The sequence below is a fragment of the Astatotilapia calliptera genome, chromosome 12 (assembly GCF_900246225.1).
Source record: "Astatotilapia calliptera chromosome 12, fAstCal1.2, whole genome shotgun sequence".
NCBI lineage: Eukaryota > Metazoa > Chordata > Actinopteri > Cichliformes > Cichlidae > Astatotilapia > Astatotilapia calliptera.
In genome coordinates this window covers 4,506,024-4,525,553 of record NC_039313.1, presented here as the reverse complement: position 1 = coordinate 4,525,553, position 19,530 = coordinate 4,506,024, and the positions used below count along the sequence as shown (strand labels likewise).

At 39.8% G+C, this 19,530-nt stretch overlaps 2 protein-coding genes across 2 annotated transcripts; both read left to right on the top strand.

Annotated features, from left to right (window-relative positions):
• Nucleotides 1-1,547: 1,547 nt before the first annotated feature.
• On the top strand, nucleotides 1,548-7,141 carry LOC113033828 (ubiquitin-conjugating enzyme E2 G1-like). The gene is made up of 6 exons (XM_026187961.1): nucleotides 1,548-1,756; nucleotides 4,312-4,414; nucleotides 4,518-4,615; nucleotides 4,778-4,956; nucleotides 5,068-5,175; nucleotides 5,255-7,141. Exons 1-5 carry the CDS (start codon nucleotides 1,714-1,716, stop codon nucleotides 5,152-5,154), a joined length of 510 nt encoding a protein of 169 aa, XP_026043746.1. The 5' UTR covers nucleotides 1,548-1,713; the 3' UTR covers nucleotides 5,155-5,175; nucleotides 5,255-7,141.
• Nucleotides 7,142-10,838: 3,697 nt separating this feature from the next.
• Nucleotides 10,839-18,615, top strand: rad9b (RAD9 checkpoint clamp component B). Its single transcript, XM_026188925.1, has 11 exons — nucleotides 10,839-10,983; nucleotides 11,335-11,405; nucleotides 12,113-12,250; nucleotides 12,387-12,501; nucleotides 12,597-12,696; nucleotides 12,864-12,970; nucleotides 13,161-13,267; nucleotides 13,992-14,056; nucleotides 14,311-14,433; nucleotides 16,737-16,926; nucleotides 17,837-18,615. Exons 1-11 carry the CDS (start codon nucleotides 10,950-10,952, stop codon nucleotides 17,957-17,959), a joined length of 1,173 nt encoding a protein of 390 aa, XP_026044710.1. The 5' UTR covers nucleotides 10,839-10,949; the 3' UTR covers nucleotides 17,960-18,615.
• Nucleotides 18,616-19,530: the final 915 nt, after the last annotated feature.

The following is a 19,530-nucleotide window of genomic DNA, read 5'->3' as shown; positions in this document are numbered from 1 at the left end:
TAATATATCATCAGATTTTTTTTAGATGTGTACACATGGTAGCTTATTAACTTTCCAGTAGTGGATTTCAAAATATTATTTGAAATCCACACATATGGTTTTCATATGTGCCTGTTTTCAGTGAAATCAAGTTTAATAGCAGGAAATCCATCTCTGCCATCTTTTTCTAGTAACCTATATTGACAACAGCATAATAAAACTGGAAATTTTGTTTTTGGTGTGCTACCCCAATATTTTAGTGGTCCCCATATGGCTACCCTTTTAAAAATATTCTGAAGTGCCCCTGCTTAAGAGTTGTCTATAAAGATACGACTTGAATAAGCATTGTTACTTGGGTGAACTCAGGTAAACTGGGACACCTTTGGTGTTGTGTTGAGGTGATGTTTTACATTATAATTGTTCAGGCACTGCACTTGTTTGTGTGATCACGTGTTGAGTGTAAAAAGGGCAAGTGAAAGGACAACATGAAACAGAGATAACTGGGTGAATTTTAAGATAATTTTAATTGAACATAACAATGTAACGTTGCATTTCAGTTGCATTAAACTGCCAAATGTTACTTGCTGAAAGATGCTCATACCTAATTTTGCTGACTTAATCCAGGCAATGAGCCGCCACTACGTCTAAATGATGCTCATCAAAAAAAAAGTTTGCACATCGGTTCCCCCAACCAATATTTAGGTTGGACTGAGACTGCCAAAACCACAACCTAATAGACTTCAGTAAGGCTACAAACCACACAACAATAACGATAATAAACTGTACAATAAACAACAATCAATCAGTGTAAATAATCACAAAAAGGTGTCTGTGGCTATTTGAAAAGAGAAAACACTCACTAACAATCATAGTCTCCCTGAGAACTGACATCAGATGGGGAATCCAAATGGTGATTTGGTCGGGGGTGGGGTTGGTACACATTTATGAGCCAGTGGACACTCTTTCAATGATGAGGATGTACACATCCTGGACAGGGAGGAACACTTGAGCGGAAGTCAAGAAGGCCATTTACGTGAAAAGAGAAAGACCATCTCTGAACTGAGGAGGGGGCCTAAAGGGTACTTTCACCATCTTACAATGCTGTGATTGCAGCCATTCCCCAACTCTCTGCGAATGGTACTTATGGCTATTAATCAATGGGCTTCAATCAATGGTCATGACAATTTGCATATTAATGATCAAGGAATTGACCTCACAGCCCATTGTTCATTCCGTGGGCTGGTTTCAGTCATTGTGCAACTGTAGTGTTTATAAGGTTCGGGAATCCTGCAGTCAACTGAGACAGAAGAAGTGGATGGATGACGAAACGTTTCTCCCACTGAAAACGCTAAGTCCAGATGAACAGAATCGACCTTCTGCGACATTTACCAGTCTCATTACGCTACAGTCTTATTGAATCAACTCTACACATCTCTCCACGAACGCATTGGCGAATTTTGAATTTTGATTTCGCTGCAGTACAAGACTGATACAGTTTTCCAGTTTGTTGCTTGTTGATTTGTCTTGATCAAATGTTGCTTTGAAGCCACGCATAAACACAGTCGACCGCAGGCGCGCATGCGTACAGCTCAGGCTTGTGTCAAAACACAGAGGGAAATCAGCAGCAGGCACGGGCAGTACTAAGATCTTAGCTCGGTTTGTTCGGGTTTAGCTCTTCTCTTCGTAAAGTGTTTGTCTACACGGAGTGCTTTTTTTCAACTGCGCGGGCATACCATGACCGAACAATCAGCATTGCTTCTTCGAAAACAACTGGCAGGTAATAATAATGTAAAACTAAGCAAATAGAGCCGACATAAAGGCTCTATACCTTAGCAGCTAACGTTAGCTTTTTTGTGGCTTGGCAAAGCTGTGTTTACGCAATAGAAGTAAGCTCAGAAAGGTAGCCGAACAGCATAATGGGTTCCTTTATCAGTCTAGCTGAGTGTGTAGCTAAGCAGCTTTGAATAGCTTACCTGTGTTGTGAATAAATACATAATTTTGAAGTATACTGAGCTCAAAAACACCTCAAACAACACATTGCAGGACCAGTCTAGCTAGCATTTGCTAGCAAGTTGGGCATTAGTTAGCTAACGGAACAAAGGAATAATCAACCAGACACTCATCTGCTCTAAACACTTTAGCATTGTTAATGGTAGCGCTGTGCACCGCAAGGATTTCATAGATCTATATACCAATACATTAGTAACCGCTTGATTGAAATTACAAATCCATAATATAGCCATTTAAGATACAATCTAACGTTTCTGATATCAAATATGGCCCAGAGTCTAACGCGGGAGGCAATCTATATTAGTATTCAAGCCCTCAATGCTGAAACTCTTATCGTTCTCCTTTTGAAGTCTTTGCAGAGACATAGTTGATTTTATTGCTGTTGTGCCCTGTAAATGACACATGGATCTCACGAGTCTTTAAAACCCGTGGTATAAAGTTTGGTTTGCAGCTGCGTGACTGTCCAGTTCCTTCAGTTCTCATCTTTTAAAAGTAAACCAATACCTCAGTCAACACTTTGCTATATGAGGTGCAGCTTTTCATTTAATGACTTTAATGCTGTAATTCAATTATAATTTACCCGATAGGATAGGGTAAAAGAACTTAATGCAGCATTCAAGATCAGGTGATGAAATCTGTCGTGGATCACTAAAAAAACAACATCGTGCAGTCTTAATCATGTAAATTATATTAATTCAGTGTTAATACACTGCAGTCAAACTGGTCCATTTAGCTAAAGTAACACATTTTGTGAGTTCAGTTTCAGCACATGACAAACACAAGTGCTATGTATGTTTGTATATAGCATGCCGTATTAACATGACAGCATCCAGTTACACAAGTGATTTGGGATTTTGCACCAGCTGACCATCACATACAAATATTAGTTACTCTGTGTGTGGGGAATGAATCATTGACAGTGTTTGATGCAGTTTTTCTTTTCAAGTCAGTGATTCATATCAGCAATCTTCATTATTTTTGAACATCACGATTAGATTCTGTAAACAGGTTGTTCAAATGAAAATTTATGGATTTTCAGTTTTTGCTCAACTGCGAAGTAAAGGTTCATCTATTGTCTTCCCATAGTTCCCATGTTTGTATTCATTTTATTTGTTTAGCCATATTAGGGCCATATTATCACCTCTCAATGACATAACACAGAGCTAAGAGTTATTAAACACCCCCCCCCCCCCCCCCCCCCCCCAAAAAAAAAAAAAAGCCAAAGACAACTGTCTGAAACGGAGCATTTAAATCAGTGTGAACCCTTGTACATATGCTGACATAATTTGGTCATCTTTATTATGAATATATATTATATATGACATCAAATGAGGAAAACCACAGGTCAGTGGTCAAGTAATTATTCCTGTTATATTTTTCGAAGACTTCATCAAGTCCTTTCTGTGGGCTGTATGTGTTGTTGGTGCATTGTATTGTAGATTTTCTGTGGACGTCCACGCTGTTACAAAAAATTGGCAGGACTCTAGCATGCTTACAGACACAAAGTATAATTAAGGCTTTAAAATGAATGGATGTGGAAAGTAATTTTTCTGTTTCTTCAGTCCTTAGCAACAGACTGCTCCCATGGAACCAGAGTGTAAGATTGATCTATTTCCTATAAGACCAAGGTTAAAAGAGTGCTTCAAGCACATGCCATATTGAAAAACTGAGATATTCATCGTGATGCCTTGTGTGGGTCGGTTTCTCAGTGGCTCGGGAAAATTCAGTTAGCTCAGTTGAGTGTATATAGTACTTGTTGCTGATTCATTTTTAGTCACCTGCTCTTTGTGAATTCACAGATGTCAGATACTTCCCACAGTGAAGTGTGTCAGCATCAGTAAACAAAACATGGGTAAAGAGCTTGCGGTTTACATGATATCCACCAAATCAGTGTCTGGGACTCCAACACAGATTTATTTTCCTCTGAGATTATGTGCCATGAGTTTGTCATAATAGTTTATTTCTGCTGGGTTTTATTTACTCAAGTTTGTTGACCTAAGTGAAAAACCAGAGCTTGGTTACCTTGTCAGCTGCATCATGTCAGCTTATGTTTTCTATTAAGCTGCTACTGCTTTTTTACCCCCAGTCTCTTTTACTTGTGTACTGTTGATATCAGCTTAACTGATTGTTATGATACCAAAATTCTGAATATCCAGAGATACTTTTATAACACGTAGTAAGAGTAGGGGTCTGTCAAAAAAATATGTTAACACCGTGGATGTTGACTTCTCTTCTATTTCTAGTGATAGGCCTTTCTGTACTACAGTTCTGTTTTCACTTTGCTACTGAATAAAATACACGTTGTGCCTCTGTTTTTCCCAGAGCTCAATAAGAACCCCGTGGAGGGCTTTTCAGCTGGTCTGATAGATGATGATGACATATATAAATGGGAAGTTGTGATCATTGGTCCACAAGATACCCTTTTGTAAGTAAGGTCTTTGGTTGACATATTCAGAAACACAAAGGATGATTTAATTCAGTCATTTGACAAGTGTTTGTCCTTTTTCCCCCTGTATTTCTCACTGCAGTGAAGGAGGGTTTTTCAAAGCATACCTAACCTTTCCCTATGATTATCCACTACGGCCGCCGAAGATGAGGTTCATAACTGAAATCTGGCACCCAAACGGTAAACCCACTTCTTACCCTTTGATCCTTTTACTCACATAGTCTTCTTTGCCATCACTTGATCCCTGCATATAAATAGATTTATAAACTCTCTTTTACTGAACAGATCCGTGCGACTGACTTGAAAGTGTAATCAAAAAATGTGTGAAATTCGTCTCCACAGTTGCAAAGAACGGCGATGTTTGCATCTCAATTCTGCATGAGCCAGGAGAAGATAAGTTTGGTTATGAAAAGCCCGAAGAACGCTGGCTTCCGATCCACACGGTAGAGACAATCATGATTAGTGTTATCTCCATGCTCGCAGACCCCAACAGCGACTCACCAGCTAATGTGGATGCTGCGGTGAGTTATTTATGTCATTCTTCAAATGCTGGAAGTCCCACCTTTTTATTTGAGCAGCTTAGGTAATTTGAGAAAGTGTGAGTAAAAGAATCTGGTTCTCCTTTCCTACAGAAAGAGTGGAGGGAGGACCCTAATGGAGAATTTAAGAGGAAGGTGGCTCGCTGTGTAAGAAAAAGTCAAGAGATGGCATACGATTAGGAGTCAGCTGTAAATTCCAGGGTAAGCAAACTAACCTGCTGAGTAAGATTTGCATGGAATACCTTGCTTCTGTAAGTAATAACTTCATTCTTTATTGCAGTTAAAGGAAATGCCTTCAGAGGGAAAGATTCAGCAAAAGGCTTTTGCACCCCTTGTTTTGCCAGTCAAAGGAGTTGGTTGGCTTCAACCACGTTTTTGTGAACGGTTGTCATTTTCCGCCAGACGAACCAATTTGAGAAACCTACCAGCAAAATTATCCTGTTTCTTACCTGGAATTGTATATTTAATTTAATTTATTTTGAGAAAAAATAATGATGTAAAATATGTCACTACTGTAAATTAACTTCCTTTTTTTATCTGCTGCTGAACAGTTTCTACTTTATACCAGGTTTCTTATGCAATTTAGTGGTCAAGATTGTGTAAAACAAAATGAAAGCCTGTTGTCATTAGGTCATCACTTGTCCTCCCTGCTTCATACTGAGATAGATTAACGACAGCCCAACATCAGCTCTGTCCGTAGATGCGATTATTTTGTCATTGAATCACCGTTGCCTTTCGTCGGCTTCACAGTTCGCCCCGTCTCGTTCAGAGGGACAGGTTGAGAACTTTTTATGGTATTCACATTTTCTGAGAAAAAGCCTTCTGTTAGCATTTTCTTCAAGTGTCAGTACATGTAAGAGTTTCAAAACCATGACTCTCAACCTGCATGATCCCCTCAAACAGCTCTGTTATGTATCGTTTTAAGCTATGGATGCAAATGGAACGGCTTACGCAGCACCTTGAGAGTTATTGTTTTATTATTTTTAGACTCAGACAAGCATAGCTAATGGTAACAGGAGGTTGGTGCCAACTTCTCAGGATCAAACTTTAGTGGGATCTCGATTAGCAATCAGTAAGATAAACTTAATGCTCCGCCGTCAACAAAGAAGTCTGATAATGATCACTTAGTTGAAGTTATTGAAAATCACGGACAAGCAAATCCAGACTGTGAAAATAGCCTAAGCTGTGATTATTCTGCATGTGGACTGATTAACTGGCATCTGCGCTTACCTCAATATAAACGGATAGCATATTTGACCAGGTTTATGGTTGAGTTCTTAATCTGTTGGGGAATACGGGGGATTTTAAAGGCTCCTTAGTAGAGTTAGGCTAGTTATTCTTACCTTGTTTTGTCGTGGCACATTTGGCTTCCAATTAGTGCTTCATATTCACTCGCGGGCTTAGACTCTTCAGGACTTTGGCTAGTTTGTGGGATAGTGCTCTTCTGTGAACATCTTGAGTTCTGATCGGTACATACTTCATTAGAATTTATCACCTTCACTCGATTACTAAATCTGGGTTGTGATCCTTCACAGAGACTTAACTCGCCGCTTAGTAAAGTGTAAGCAAGTGGGGGCTGAAGGCGATCCCCCATTTAGGCTTTATTTTAAAAAAACACTAAAAGGTTGTGTTTGGGTGGAGTCTGGAAACCACTGGCTTTTGTTCACCTCATTGATGATGTTGTTGCTGAATATTAAGCCATGATGACGTGAACTCTGTATAACGTATTGATCTGTGACTGACACTGAAACATAGCTATAACCATCTTTTGGCGCATGCAATCAGGTTTGAGGGAGTTGGGGTGAGTTTCAGTAGGATACCATTGGTAGTGCATTCTGGGTGAATGTGATGTGTACAGTTGGTAGATTTCTGTAGACTTGATTATCACATAACTGCTGTTGACATTACCTTTTAAAGTCAGAATTTTCTAACCTACCATGACCTCCTCTGACCGGTGTTCACTGTATTTGCACAGATTCGGTGCGTTTGAAATGTCATTAAGCAATACGCTCTGAAAATGGTGTGTCCAGGTAATCCACCCTAACGCCATTCTTTTTGTTTTTGTTTATTTTTTTGTTTGTTTTTCATTTTTGTTGTTGTTTTTTTCCCCATTTTGTGTCAATGCAATGTATATTGGACATGATGCTCAATAAAGTGTGTAAACAGAGTGCTTTGTAATGTTGTGTTTTACATTTTTCATGAGGACACACTCTGGGTTCAAGTATATTAGACCTCTGCTCTGTAATTGGAACCCAGTGGGAACTCTCGCGTTTCAGGGCTGGCTTCGTTACACAATAATAGGCTCTGCTGGCTGCAACATGTGCCGAGCGGACAAAGATGCCAGCAACCTCTCCGATATAGGACAGGAAATACTGCTGTGTGTATAACTGAGGATGAGGAAGCGGGTTACATTTGCTGAGAACCTGAAAAAAGAAAACTTGTTCAGAAATGGAAGTGGTCACATGAGGTAACGCTTACACGGAGGTCCTGACATCCTCGGTGAATTAACATAACTGATGGATTTATGAAGTTTCACAGTGAGACTTGTAATTTGTTGTTTTTAGATCTGCAGGCCCTAAGAGGAGATGCACGGGTGGTGAGTTAGATTTTTCTTATTTACCAGCTGGACATGAACCTTTTGTTAGCGATTTTTTTTAAATTATTATTATTATTTTATTAAATGTTTAATAGAGAGTGCATAAATCAGAGGTTTGTATGTAGTTGATGAGCTGCCAACATAGCTTCTAACATCCAGATGCCATAAACATCTGGATGTAATTTAATGCTGTTGAACTACTTGTGGTAATTTTGTTCTTTTAATGTCATTTTTCTCACTTTTGTTTTCATCCGTTCATCCATTTGACATTTCATCTTTTAGCTTGGCTAAAATGTTTTACACTTTATCCACAAATTTAGCCTAACCAACATTTGTTAATTAACTTTAAACCTTTAATTTTTGCTATTTGTCCTGTTCAAAAATAGTTTTTACAATTTATCCTTAACTTACTAGTGTTAGACTAGTTTGTTCATTTCTTTTAACACCGCTTATCTCTTTGCTTTCTAACTTTTGGTTTTTGTGCCTTTTAATAAAGTGACACTTTAGTTAAACCTCTTAAATCAGCCATATCTTGATTACAGTAGATTTTAAATTAAACTGGAATATTTACAAAAAAACGTGTCATTGTCCAAATACATGTATACATCAGTCAAACACAGTATTAAACCCACTAAAAGAAATAACATTTCGATGGCACATGTCATGGCATACAGTCATGAAGAGCTTTCACAGGACGTGTAATGGGGGTGTACTGTGAAAACCCACGATTCAATAGCTTGCTCCTTTAGGAGCAGTAACCCGAAGTCATGATTTCTGTAGGATTTAAGTGTCCCATATCATTGTGGAGGAATTTTACAGCTTCTCTGCACTCTTTACGACTTTGCTTTAGTTCATTGAGATTTGTGGGGATCTCACCATATCATCTCAGTCAGTTTAAGGTCTGGACTTTGACTATTTTGTCACATGCTTGGGATCACAAGCCTGTTTCAGGACTCCAGCCAATCTTAAGCTGCCTGACAGATGGCTTCATATTTGACTTTATAATACCATTGTGTACAGAGGACTTCAGACAATTTCCTGTCATAAACACAGCATTTTTTCCTGACATGTTGCTTTTTGGTAGGCTTTGAATGTCTACCTGGTCAGCAGGTGAGAGAAATCTACAGAGGACAACACACAAAGATGCCTGCAGGTGGCCAACACTTGAAAACGATACATCCTCCAAAATCTATGATGTCTGCCCCTTTCTTACAGGTAACCTCACAAAGCTGGAACAGGTAGCTTTTGGGTTTGGTTTTTTTTTTTTTTGTTTTTTTTTACCATCAAGGGCTAAAGAACCTCTCCAGGGGAAAAAATATGGTGTTTTTTCTTTTTGCGATCCTTTACTACATGTCGTTCACTATGCTCACTCTCCCTCCACCTCTTTCCTATCTATCAGTGTTGCACTTTCGAAAAAAGGTTAAAACTGCCCCTAAAATGATATTTATTACTATATGTTAGTTGTGAGTTTTTCTAAAGTAACAAACCTAAGAAACTAAACTGATAAATTTAAATCCACCGAGAACTTGACTCATTTGACAGTAGTGACAGATTTTTATTAGCTGTTTGATAGTTTCTTCAATTGAAAGGCCAGCTAGTTTCTTTAGCAGAGCAGGCACAGGTGAAGATATGACCTGAGCTGACAACAAGTAATATTTGCTGGAAAGCTTTTGTTGCAATACAGTATCATCTTAATATGTTTTACATTGTGTTCCTTTTTACAGAAAAGCACTGGGGTTAGGGTTAGAGCACACACACCTAAAACACACATTGCTGCAGTGGGGACAGCCACTCTCCCTCCCTCCATGTAACGGGAGAACTAGTGAGTGAGTGGGGTCTGGTTTGCTTTTAGCTGCAGAGGGAGCATGGTGGCAGAATGCAGGCATGCGATGGAGGGCTAAAACCCACATACAAAGTGAAGTAAAAGTTACCAGTTTTTAAGGCACAAAGAGTGTTTTCTAAATATGTAATCCCTGGTGAATAGAAGTCATTCTGTACGGGTTTAATTCATGCCAGGAGAGGAACTTGATTTTCTCATTTAAAGCATATTTAAGGCATCTCGTATATATAACGACCTTACTGTCCTTCTGCCATGTGTAATCACACCTGTTCTTGTCTCAGGAGCCAGCTTTTACAGGAGGACGCACACCCTACCTCTACAGTATAGCAAGCATCTACAGTACAGAGCACATGAGACTGCAAATGAAGCAGCACTATCTCAATGTCCTGCACGCATGCATTCAGTCAGGTCTGTATCTGAATTCATTCTGAATGCAGTGAAAGTTTGTCTCACACATAAACTGACCAGCACAGTCCAACGCATCCTGTGTTTTGGATCGCCCAGGTCATGATGAGACCCGCAGGAGAATGCATGGAGATCATCATTGCAAAGAAAAGAGCATGTTTAAAACTGATCCAGAGAAGAGCAAAGCAGCAGCAAATAAGCAACAGAGGCAAAGGAGAAGCAGCGACAGAGCTTATTCTGATGTCACACTTCCAAAAATAGTCAACAGATGATATATATGTATTTATTATGATTTATAAATAGGTTGTTGTAGGAAAAGTCTTACATTCATACACATGCTAATATCCAAAATACATCAATAAATGTAGCATATCTGTTATTAAGGCAGGTGAGACTTGTGTTGTTTGCATGTTCTCTTTGGGGACTTCATCTTCCTCCCACAGTCCAAACATACTAGGTTGGTTAATGTTGTCTGTCTCTGTATTTATTTATTTAAAAATGATTATAGTTTCTAATTTTTTTTTTTTTAATTTTTATTTCATTTGAACTTGTTTTTGCTTTTAATTTAATTTCAGTTAGTTTCCATTGTGAGTTTAGATGTTATTGTTTGAAATGTTTAGTTTGTTAAGATTATCTTGGTTTTAGTCTTTAATTATTATTAGGAAAATGTAGGAATATGTAAGAGGTAAGATTTAGGAAAATCATTATAGGTATTACAAAAAACAAACATATTGCTTGAAAACGTGTATTTTGGTCACATGTAAGAGGAAAGATTTGGGAAACTCAATAAAATCTTGATAAATGTCCACCAAAGCCTTGTAAGATAATTTAAAACAAAAAACAAAGAAACTTTTACCAGACTAACAGGATATATTCAGGATATATTCTCTGCATTTTTAATGTTAATTAATGTTAATTCAGTAAGTTTTACCTATAAAAACTCAAACTATGTAGTTTTAGTTTTTATAGGTAAAACGACTTAAGTTAACTAGGTATTTTTAGTTCCCTTAACCAGTTTATTTTCCTTTAACCAGTTGATTAGTTTTAGTTAACTATAATAACCTTGGTAATGAGCCTGTGACCGTAGAATCACTGTGATTAGCCGTGACAGGCCCGTGTCTGACATAGCAAACCATGAACTGCGTCCTGGAAGGAAACTCTATAAAAGGTAATATAAAGAACACTCGAAGAAGATGCGAACTGAAATTTGCTGTAAAAATAACATTTAATTCTATAATAATTCTATTGATGAAAGTTGTTCAAGCTACGAAATTGTTCATTTGGAACGAACAACGGGACTAGCTTATCTGATGTAGCTAAACTGGCTAATAATGAGTTAGCTTTAGGGGGTCATGACCCCTAACATTTTCAAACAGAAAAGTGCACTTTTCTGTCTGAAAATGTTTCGTTTCATGGTATTAAGAGAAAGAAATATTAAGGTTATAGTAAAATAATACAGTATAGTAAATAACAATATTGTGTCAAACTTGAACTGTGGAGGGGCTGTGTTGTGTTTCAGCATTTGGGAAGGCTATTCATGCCCTGTCCCGGGTTGGAGATGAGCTGTGGTTCGATCCAACGGTCAAGGGGGTGAGCAGCAACAGCAGCTAGATGTAAAAATGCTCATTGACGCTTTATTAGGTACACTTTGAGTATTTGCCAAGTTTAAAAAAAATTAATGCTATTAAACTGTTGTAAATGACTTGCTGTCCTATAATCTGTCAAAAACGATTGAATAATATCAAGTCACCACATGCCAAAGAAGCTCTATTGGATCGAGTTGTGGTTGAACATTTTCATGTTCTCAGGTAGGCTTTAGCATTTAAACCATGCTTATTTAGTACTCAGGGGCCTAGAAAATATCCCTTACACCACCACCATCAACCTGGATTGTTGACAGACGCCAGGAGGGAGCCATGCTTTCATGCTAATTTATGCTGACCCCACCATGTGAATATTGCAGCAGATATCTAGACTCATCAGACCAGCCAACATTTTGTAAACACTACAGATTGTTGTTAGAAAATCACAGTAGACCAGCACATTTGGTATTAACAAGCATGCAACCTTGAAAGTCACTTCAATCCTCCATTCTGATGATTGGTTTGAACTTCAGCATGGCATTGTTGTCATGTGATTTGCTAATTAGATATTTGTGTTAATGAGCAGTTAAACAGGTGCAACTAATAAAGTGACCAGTGTGTGTGTACAAGAGCGTCTGTATCGATAATCTCCAGGTGTTAAGGTATTCACCACCTTACTTCCTCCACAATAATTTCTCTCTCTCCCTCTGAAAGCTGGCCCTGAGATCAGTGAATTCTGCTCATTCTGCATACGCCTGCTTCCTCTTCTCGCCGCTCTTCTTCCAGCAGTACAATCTGGATTCAGTCAGGGAGCAGGACAGTGGACCAATCAAATGCAAGCTAGTCATGAAGGTATATCGGCATTGCTGGTTTTTCATTTGTAGGCAGAAACATCATCTTAACAAGTGACTGTTCAGTAAAATTAGGGCTACACATCATGCCGTTCTTTCAAGACTTTATGATTAAACTGCGTCTCTTTGTTTTAAAGTGTGTGCTGCCACTTTTCCGTTGTTCGACTTCTATTGAGCACAGTGTGAAACGGTGTCAGATATCAGTCAGCACTGGCAGTGACCAAGTGATCGTTCAGTTTTTCTGCAGACACGGTAGGAAACTGCATAAATGACAGTAGGTGTGCATGCAGTTTATATTTTGAACACATGGTGGCACTGTGCTCTAAGTGTCTCTGTTTTTGAGTTAGGCATAACAAAAACCTACAATGTGCGTTTCCTGGAAAGTGAGGCGCTGCAGGCAGTGTTTGCTTCACACCTCTGTCCCAATGTGCTGAAATCTCCTGCCAGGTTAGCATTTCAGCATTAGAGCCTCACTCTTCTTTTCTACAATCAGTACATGCTGGCTGCCTGTTGGTTTTGTGTTTTAGACAATACCAAAAATATATATTGACAGGAAAAAAAATGTTAAAAGTAAGCAGCCAGAGCTGCCTGTGTGTGTTTTCCTCTTTCTTCAGGCTTCTAGGCGATATGGTGATGCATTTCCACGCGTCTCAGGAAGAAGTCACTCTGTCGATGTCAGCCCCGAAAGTCAGTCTGAGAAATTACAACGAGGGGAGAAATGGTCAGTTAATGTCAGACTGCCATTTAGCTCAGCCCACGTGTGGCTGACACGTTTCACAAAGTGCTTGAAAGTTGCACAAGCTTTGAGATGAACATAAAACTTCCTAACATACTGCATGTTCAGTTCTTTAAGCACATCAAAGGAAGCACTGTAACGACTGCTGTTTGACTTGGATGTACCTGTGTGACAGATCACATGAAGATGATGCACACTGAGATGTCCTTACACCCAGACGAGTTTGACTACTTTCAAGCCGGAATGGACTCAGACATAACCTTCTGTCTGAAGGAGCTAAGGGTAACGGGGTTATTTTTGGAGGCCTCCTTGCTCCTGTCACATGAGAATATTATGTGTGCGGAGAGCGAGAGTGACACTAGCTCACATGTGGGCAATTCATGTCTAAGAGGTCATATTGCTGTCCTGTACTCGGTGCTCGGTATCATTTCCATGTGAACTTTCCCCTCAGTGCTGTGACTCATCTTTATAGCAAAGATGTCTTGACCCGAGTGAGGCTCCACTACGTAGAAAAAGTAACTGAAGTTGAAGGCTCCTCATCGCATGCTTTATTATAAACTTTAAAACCAAGTAGGAATGAGTGTGGACTTTATGGGCTGCTTAAAGGTTGATCTTCAGCTATTTATAATTTGATTAGCAGAAAAAGCTGAGAGAAGTGTAATGTATAGACTAGTGTGGTCAGTAAAGCAAAATCACTGGGCTTATAGAAAAACGAGACAGTTTTGTTGGATATTTGGCCTGCATTAATGCCTACAACTCTTCACACTAATGTCTTGGAAAGTCACTTGGGCTTCCCGCTGTGAGGCTCCTCGTTAGCCCGCCTAGTCGTCTTGTTCCTGTCGGTTTTGGAAAATCGGGTTTGGACGGATTAGAAACTAGGCTTTAAGTTTTAGTCTTAGCCTTAATTTGATGTATATCTCCAGGCTGATAATAGTTAAACATGTCACAATATTAGCCCACACTTTTCAGCAATTAAACTCAGTTGTTGCTTTTTTGTTTTTGCCAGGGGTTACTGTGTTTTGCGGAGTCACATTGCCTTCCGGTGTCGGTTCACTTTGGCACTCCAGGAAAGTACGTTTCCTTGCTACTGTCATGACCTTGAGTGGAATTTATTCACTCAAATTACACAGGCTCTGTGGTGCTGTTCAACAAATTAACACCAGCTAGACTGCAAAATTCTTTAACGTTTATATATCACTAGTCACATCACTAAGTGAGCAGTTGTGGTGTGTTTGCTGCTAAAAAGTAAAAGGTGCTGACAAATAAATAAAAAAAAGAAGACACAGTGAAGGGATTTCTGCCATGGAAACGCACTTTGTTTGCAGGCCTGTGTGCTTCTCTGTGGAGGACATGGTCCTTGAGGCCACTGTGGTGCTGGCTACGCTGGCTGACTTTGAAAGCAGAGGCCCCTCACAGCCTACAGAGACCCCAGCCCCGACTACACACAGGTAACGACCACCCCTGACTTCACTGGCAATACTTTTAATCATCAGTGCCTGGGGGGAAAGAAGGGTAATTACTGCAGCTATTTTTTTTAAATTAATTTGAGCAAAATAAAAAACCTGAGAAAAATCACAGAACATAAAAGGAATTCATCTCAATGAAAACACAATAGACCACACAATCTAGTTAGAAAACAAGTCATTGCCAGATAAAAATGCTTAAAAAAAAGATCAAAATCATTCAAAAAACTGTCATAAACAAAAAATCTGCTAAATACTGCAACAGATAAATCATGCAGATTAACTTTCTACATAGTCCAGATATTTTATGACATAGAGAAAGGGTCCTCGGGCCTTTTTGAACAGCCTGTTTGTTTGTTTGTTTTTTAGTGGAGTTTGATGTCATTTGTCTTACCCAGTCTATAATATCTGATAGCTTGAGCTTCCATTTACATTTTTAAGCTATTAGCCTAAAAGTTTGTTTGTAATTATGCCCCTAGATGGCAATCAATTAGAATCTGCACTCATCGGACACTTTATAGAAAACCGTTTTGCCTTCAGAAATATTCCTTAGCTATTTTAGTCCACACTGACATGACAGCATCACATAGTTGCTGCAGGTGTCTTGGCTGCATGTCCATGATGTGAAACTCCTGTTCCACCACATCCCAAAGATGCTCTGTCTTACTGAAGACTGGTGACTGTGGAGCCCATTTGAATTCAGTGTCTCATTCAGGAAAGCAGTTTGAGATTATGAGAGCTTTGTGAGATGGTACGATACCTGCTAGAAGCATGTCAGAAGATGGAGATGTACACTGTGGTCATAAAGGGATGGACGTGGCCTGCAACTATAGTGTGGCCTATGATGCTCAGTTTGACTAAGATCCCCAATGTTTGCCAAGAAAATATCCCCCACACCTTTACAACACCATTACCAACTCAAACTATTGAAACAAGGCAGGAGGACATGCTTTCATGTTGTTTATTTTAAATTGTGGTCCTGCCATCTGAATGTTGCAGCACTTCTTAAATCATCAACATTTTTCAGTATTCTGTTGTTCAATATTTGTGAGTCAGCATGAATTGGATTGTCAGTTTCCTGTTTTTAGCAGACAGGAGTGCCACTTATTGTGGTCTTCTGCTCATGTAGGTTATTTGAATTACTGTTGACTTTCTATCAGCTTGAAGCAGTGATACATCCATCCATATATCTTGTATACGATTATTATTCTAACGATTTAAATTGGCAGGAGTTACATGGGTTAAGGAATTATGGCGTGTGAGGAGTGTATTTTATCATTATGTTGACCAGCTGGTGTCATTGTCGCAGTCTTTGTGCGTCCAGTTTGTCAGGTCTACAATCCAGTGTGCTGAAGAGCAGAACTACCTGAGCCTCTCTCCTGGCACTCAGTCAAGCTGGTTTGCCCTCATTGGCTGTTTTTAGCCTTTTAAGAGGCATCATGTTGCAGTAGCCAGCCTTGTGTCTGTAACGAAGATAAATAGGGCAAGGTCAGGGCACGCAGAGTTGGGTTAGAAGCCCGTCAGTGTGACAGTCTATAATCCCCTCCTCCACGCTATGCTAGCCAGAGTCTCTGTCCTGCTTTGCTAGCCTGCTCTCTCCCCATTGTCCTCTACTTGTGCGTCTAGTTGGATCTTATTACACCATTCCCAGCTGCACTGCTCAACATCTGGGTCATTTGTAGCTCGTTTTGCTTGTGTACACTGCTGGAAGTCTGCAGAGACATCACCAACCCCATGATTCGACCCTCTGCAGTGCTCCTGTCCCTAATGCTCAGAATTGATCTGCATTTTAATACTTTTTTTTCCTGATGAAATTTATCATGCAGGATATTTCTGACTATATGCAGTGTATTTGTGTTTTTCATGGTATGATAAGTACAATACTTGCTTGCCTGCAGACTCTGGGGCCTTTAGAAGCCTCTTTACTCCTTCCTGCTGTGCTCCTAATTATGTGTCTGGGTTACGTCTGAGGTTGACGTGTCGTGTGGTTGCATGCACGAGGTTGTTGTTTTGTTCCCTTTTACCGTGCTTAAGGCTGCTTTCACCATCTGCTGATACAATGCTAGGTAGTGTTTTTGTAAAAGCAAATAACAATGTTTTTAATATTTATATGGATTGGAAGCTACTACACAACATCCTCATTTGTAAAACTAGTAGATATGTTTATCAATACTGTCTGAATATATGTGTGTAAAAACACTCTGAATCTGTGTTGAGAAACAAATTTGCACCCATGTACCTGCGTCATCTACAGCTTGCAGACACAAGTGTGTTCTGTCTGTTCCCAGCTGTGCAGATGCAGCTGCTCTGCCTGTGGGTATACATGAGACTCAGAGCAACAACCTCCAAGTTCTTCCTGATGTAACAGAGCTTGTTGAATCCAGCCAAGGCAGCCCTATAACCTACCCACCTGTTCTGATGCAACTCCAATGCCAGGGCGACAGTGCTTGTGCTGGAATGACCCCACCTTCCAGCATGGTAATAAGAGCTCGCTCTTGATTTTTAAATCTTAACTGGGATCTGCAGATGGCCTGTGTGTTCCTTGTGGTTTGGATGCTCTACAGTCTTTCTGAGAAGTATGGTTCAGGGTGTGCTGCAATGGTTTACAATATCAGCTGAGACATGTCTTATGTTCTTTGTCACCTTTTTAGATTTAAAGACTTTTGCTGGAATCCCAGTTGAACCCCAAACCTTTTATCAAATGTCTTCTGTGCAACTTTCCCTGTTAACACAGGTTTATTGCTTAATAGTGTTTAAATTTAAGACTCTGATGAGCCTTCAGGTCATCCTCCAAGCTGCAGACTGCACTGTGAGGACACCTCCGGTGCAGGCCCGACTCAAGACAGGAAGCGTTGCCAAAATAAAGCATGCTAGTCGAAACTCCACCATCCAAAAAATATTTCAAATGCACAAGAAGATTATGAAGGCAGATGTGCAGCACTAAGTGAACTTAAATTTTTGCCTGTGTGCATGTGAAATAACTGACTGCTCCAATACTGTTCTGCATATCAGTTCTGTAGCATGTCATTATTTTGAGCAGATTAATTGTAATGATTTATCATAGAAATATATTTAGAAAAATCCCCCGCTCGCCCCTGCGGGCGGTCAATCCTTCAAGCTTGGGTCCTCTACCAGACGCCTGGGAGCTTGAGGGTCCTGCGCAGTATCTTAGCTGTTCTACTCAAGATCTTGAGCCAGTCTCCCTGTGGACACTGTTTTTAAGTGACCCTCATGCAGCGTCCTCTGTTGTACTAAGATTTAACATAGAAATTGACAGGTGGTCAGAGCAAATGCACAAGTGCTGTAAATCTAAAATGAGAAAAAAAAAATGGCAGAATGTTCTTGAATGAACTGCATACACTCATGTTTGGCTATTTGTATCCTGTAGATCTGCTCCCTGCTGTTCGAGGCCATGTCCTCAGAACCTGGTGATGATGATGGTGCTCCCAGACTACCTGTCCTGGCATATTTCAGTGATGAGGAAGACTATCCGAGAAGCCCGTCACTCTGAGGGAATAGCAGTCGCTAATTAACAATATTCTTCTGTAAATAGTTATCAAAGTGTTAATCTCTCCAGAATAGTTTTTATTAAATATTGTTTATTGTTAAAATGTTTTTTTCCCAGTTACTGTTCATTTGAACAATATACCATCCATGTTGTCTGTCAATAAAAATGTGCCATCTCGGGAAGATGCCACACCCATCTCGGGAAGATGCCACACCCATCTGATGGTAACTGGCATGCATTGTGTCTGAGGAATGTGGTAGCACAAACAAAATATACAAAGTGTTCCCAGACTGTAGAGCAGTGAGCCAAATGTCCATGTTCATGTGAACAAAACGCAGCTGCAGTGTTCAATACACATCAGAGCCATGAAATACAGCAGGTTAATAAATATTATAGTCTTTATTTAAACATTGTACACATGTGAAAATGTTTTTGTTTCTCCCACATAGACATGTTCTGGTTTAAACAGAAAGATGAGGCGGATGAGAAGGAGTCATCCAGGGAGGTGTGAGACAGGAAGCAGGGACCATGGAGCTTACAGTGGTAGTGCCAAATGACTGGGAGAAGTGCTTTATCATTTTTGTTAAGGCTGCTTGGATTGTCCTCAGTGCTGTAACACTTACCGGTAGAAAAAAAATAAATCACATTTTGCCAACTAACACTGTTCACCGCCCTGAATCTGTTCTCATTTCAACATGACACCTGACAGGGTGTCACATTAAGGAAACGATCCTTTCGATTAGTGCAGATTGTAAACAGTGATCTAAAGATCCATGGGAAGGATTTTCTAAGTGTGGGATGGCTTTAGTACTATTCCTGATTGAGTGCAGAGAGGAAGCAGATTTCAGGAGAAAGGGGGAGGGGGGATAAAAAACAACAACAACAAAACACTGGGGTTAAAATGATGGTGTAAAGACAGCAGAGCATGATGGGAAAGCTCGTTTTTCCAACTCTTATGGCTACTTAACAGTTTAATGCTTTGTGCTCAGTGCTGGCACATTTTTAGGGGGAAGGTTGAAGACTTATTTGCCAGTATCAATGACACATGATACAAGGCACATTGTAATATTACACAAAAATGTGGATTTTACCGTGAAACCTTCCTGTAGTGACGCAAAGAAACATACTGACCATTTTTCACATGAAACCTGCAGTGACATGACTTAAGAATGCGCCACTGAAGCTCTACAAGCAGGGGGAGAGGAGGGAGGGAGAGAGACAGGAAAAGCAAATGGTGACTGTGAACAAGAGTTTCTGTAAGCTACTTGACGCGGCGAACAATCCCCACGGAACAAAGAGGTTACAAAAATACATTTGGTCACCTGACCAATTTCCGCTGCGTTGAACTTTTTCAGATATGCTCCTTAAGCTTTGTGCGTTTAAGGCTGCGAGACCAATTCAGACCAGCGGATATGGAGAAGTCTCTAGCCTACACATCCATTTCATTGACACCGATTGCACATTACTCAATAGACACACACTGAGGAGCTCATGTGCATTCATCACCCATTCATACACACATCACACATAATCACAATCAAGACTTCAGCAGCAGCTGTGAGATTAAAGGGAGG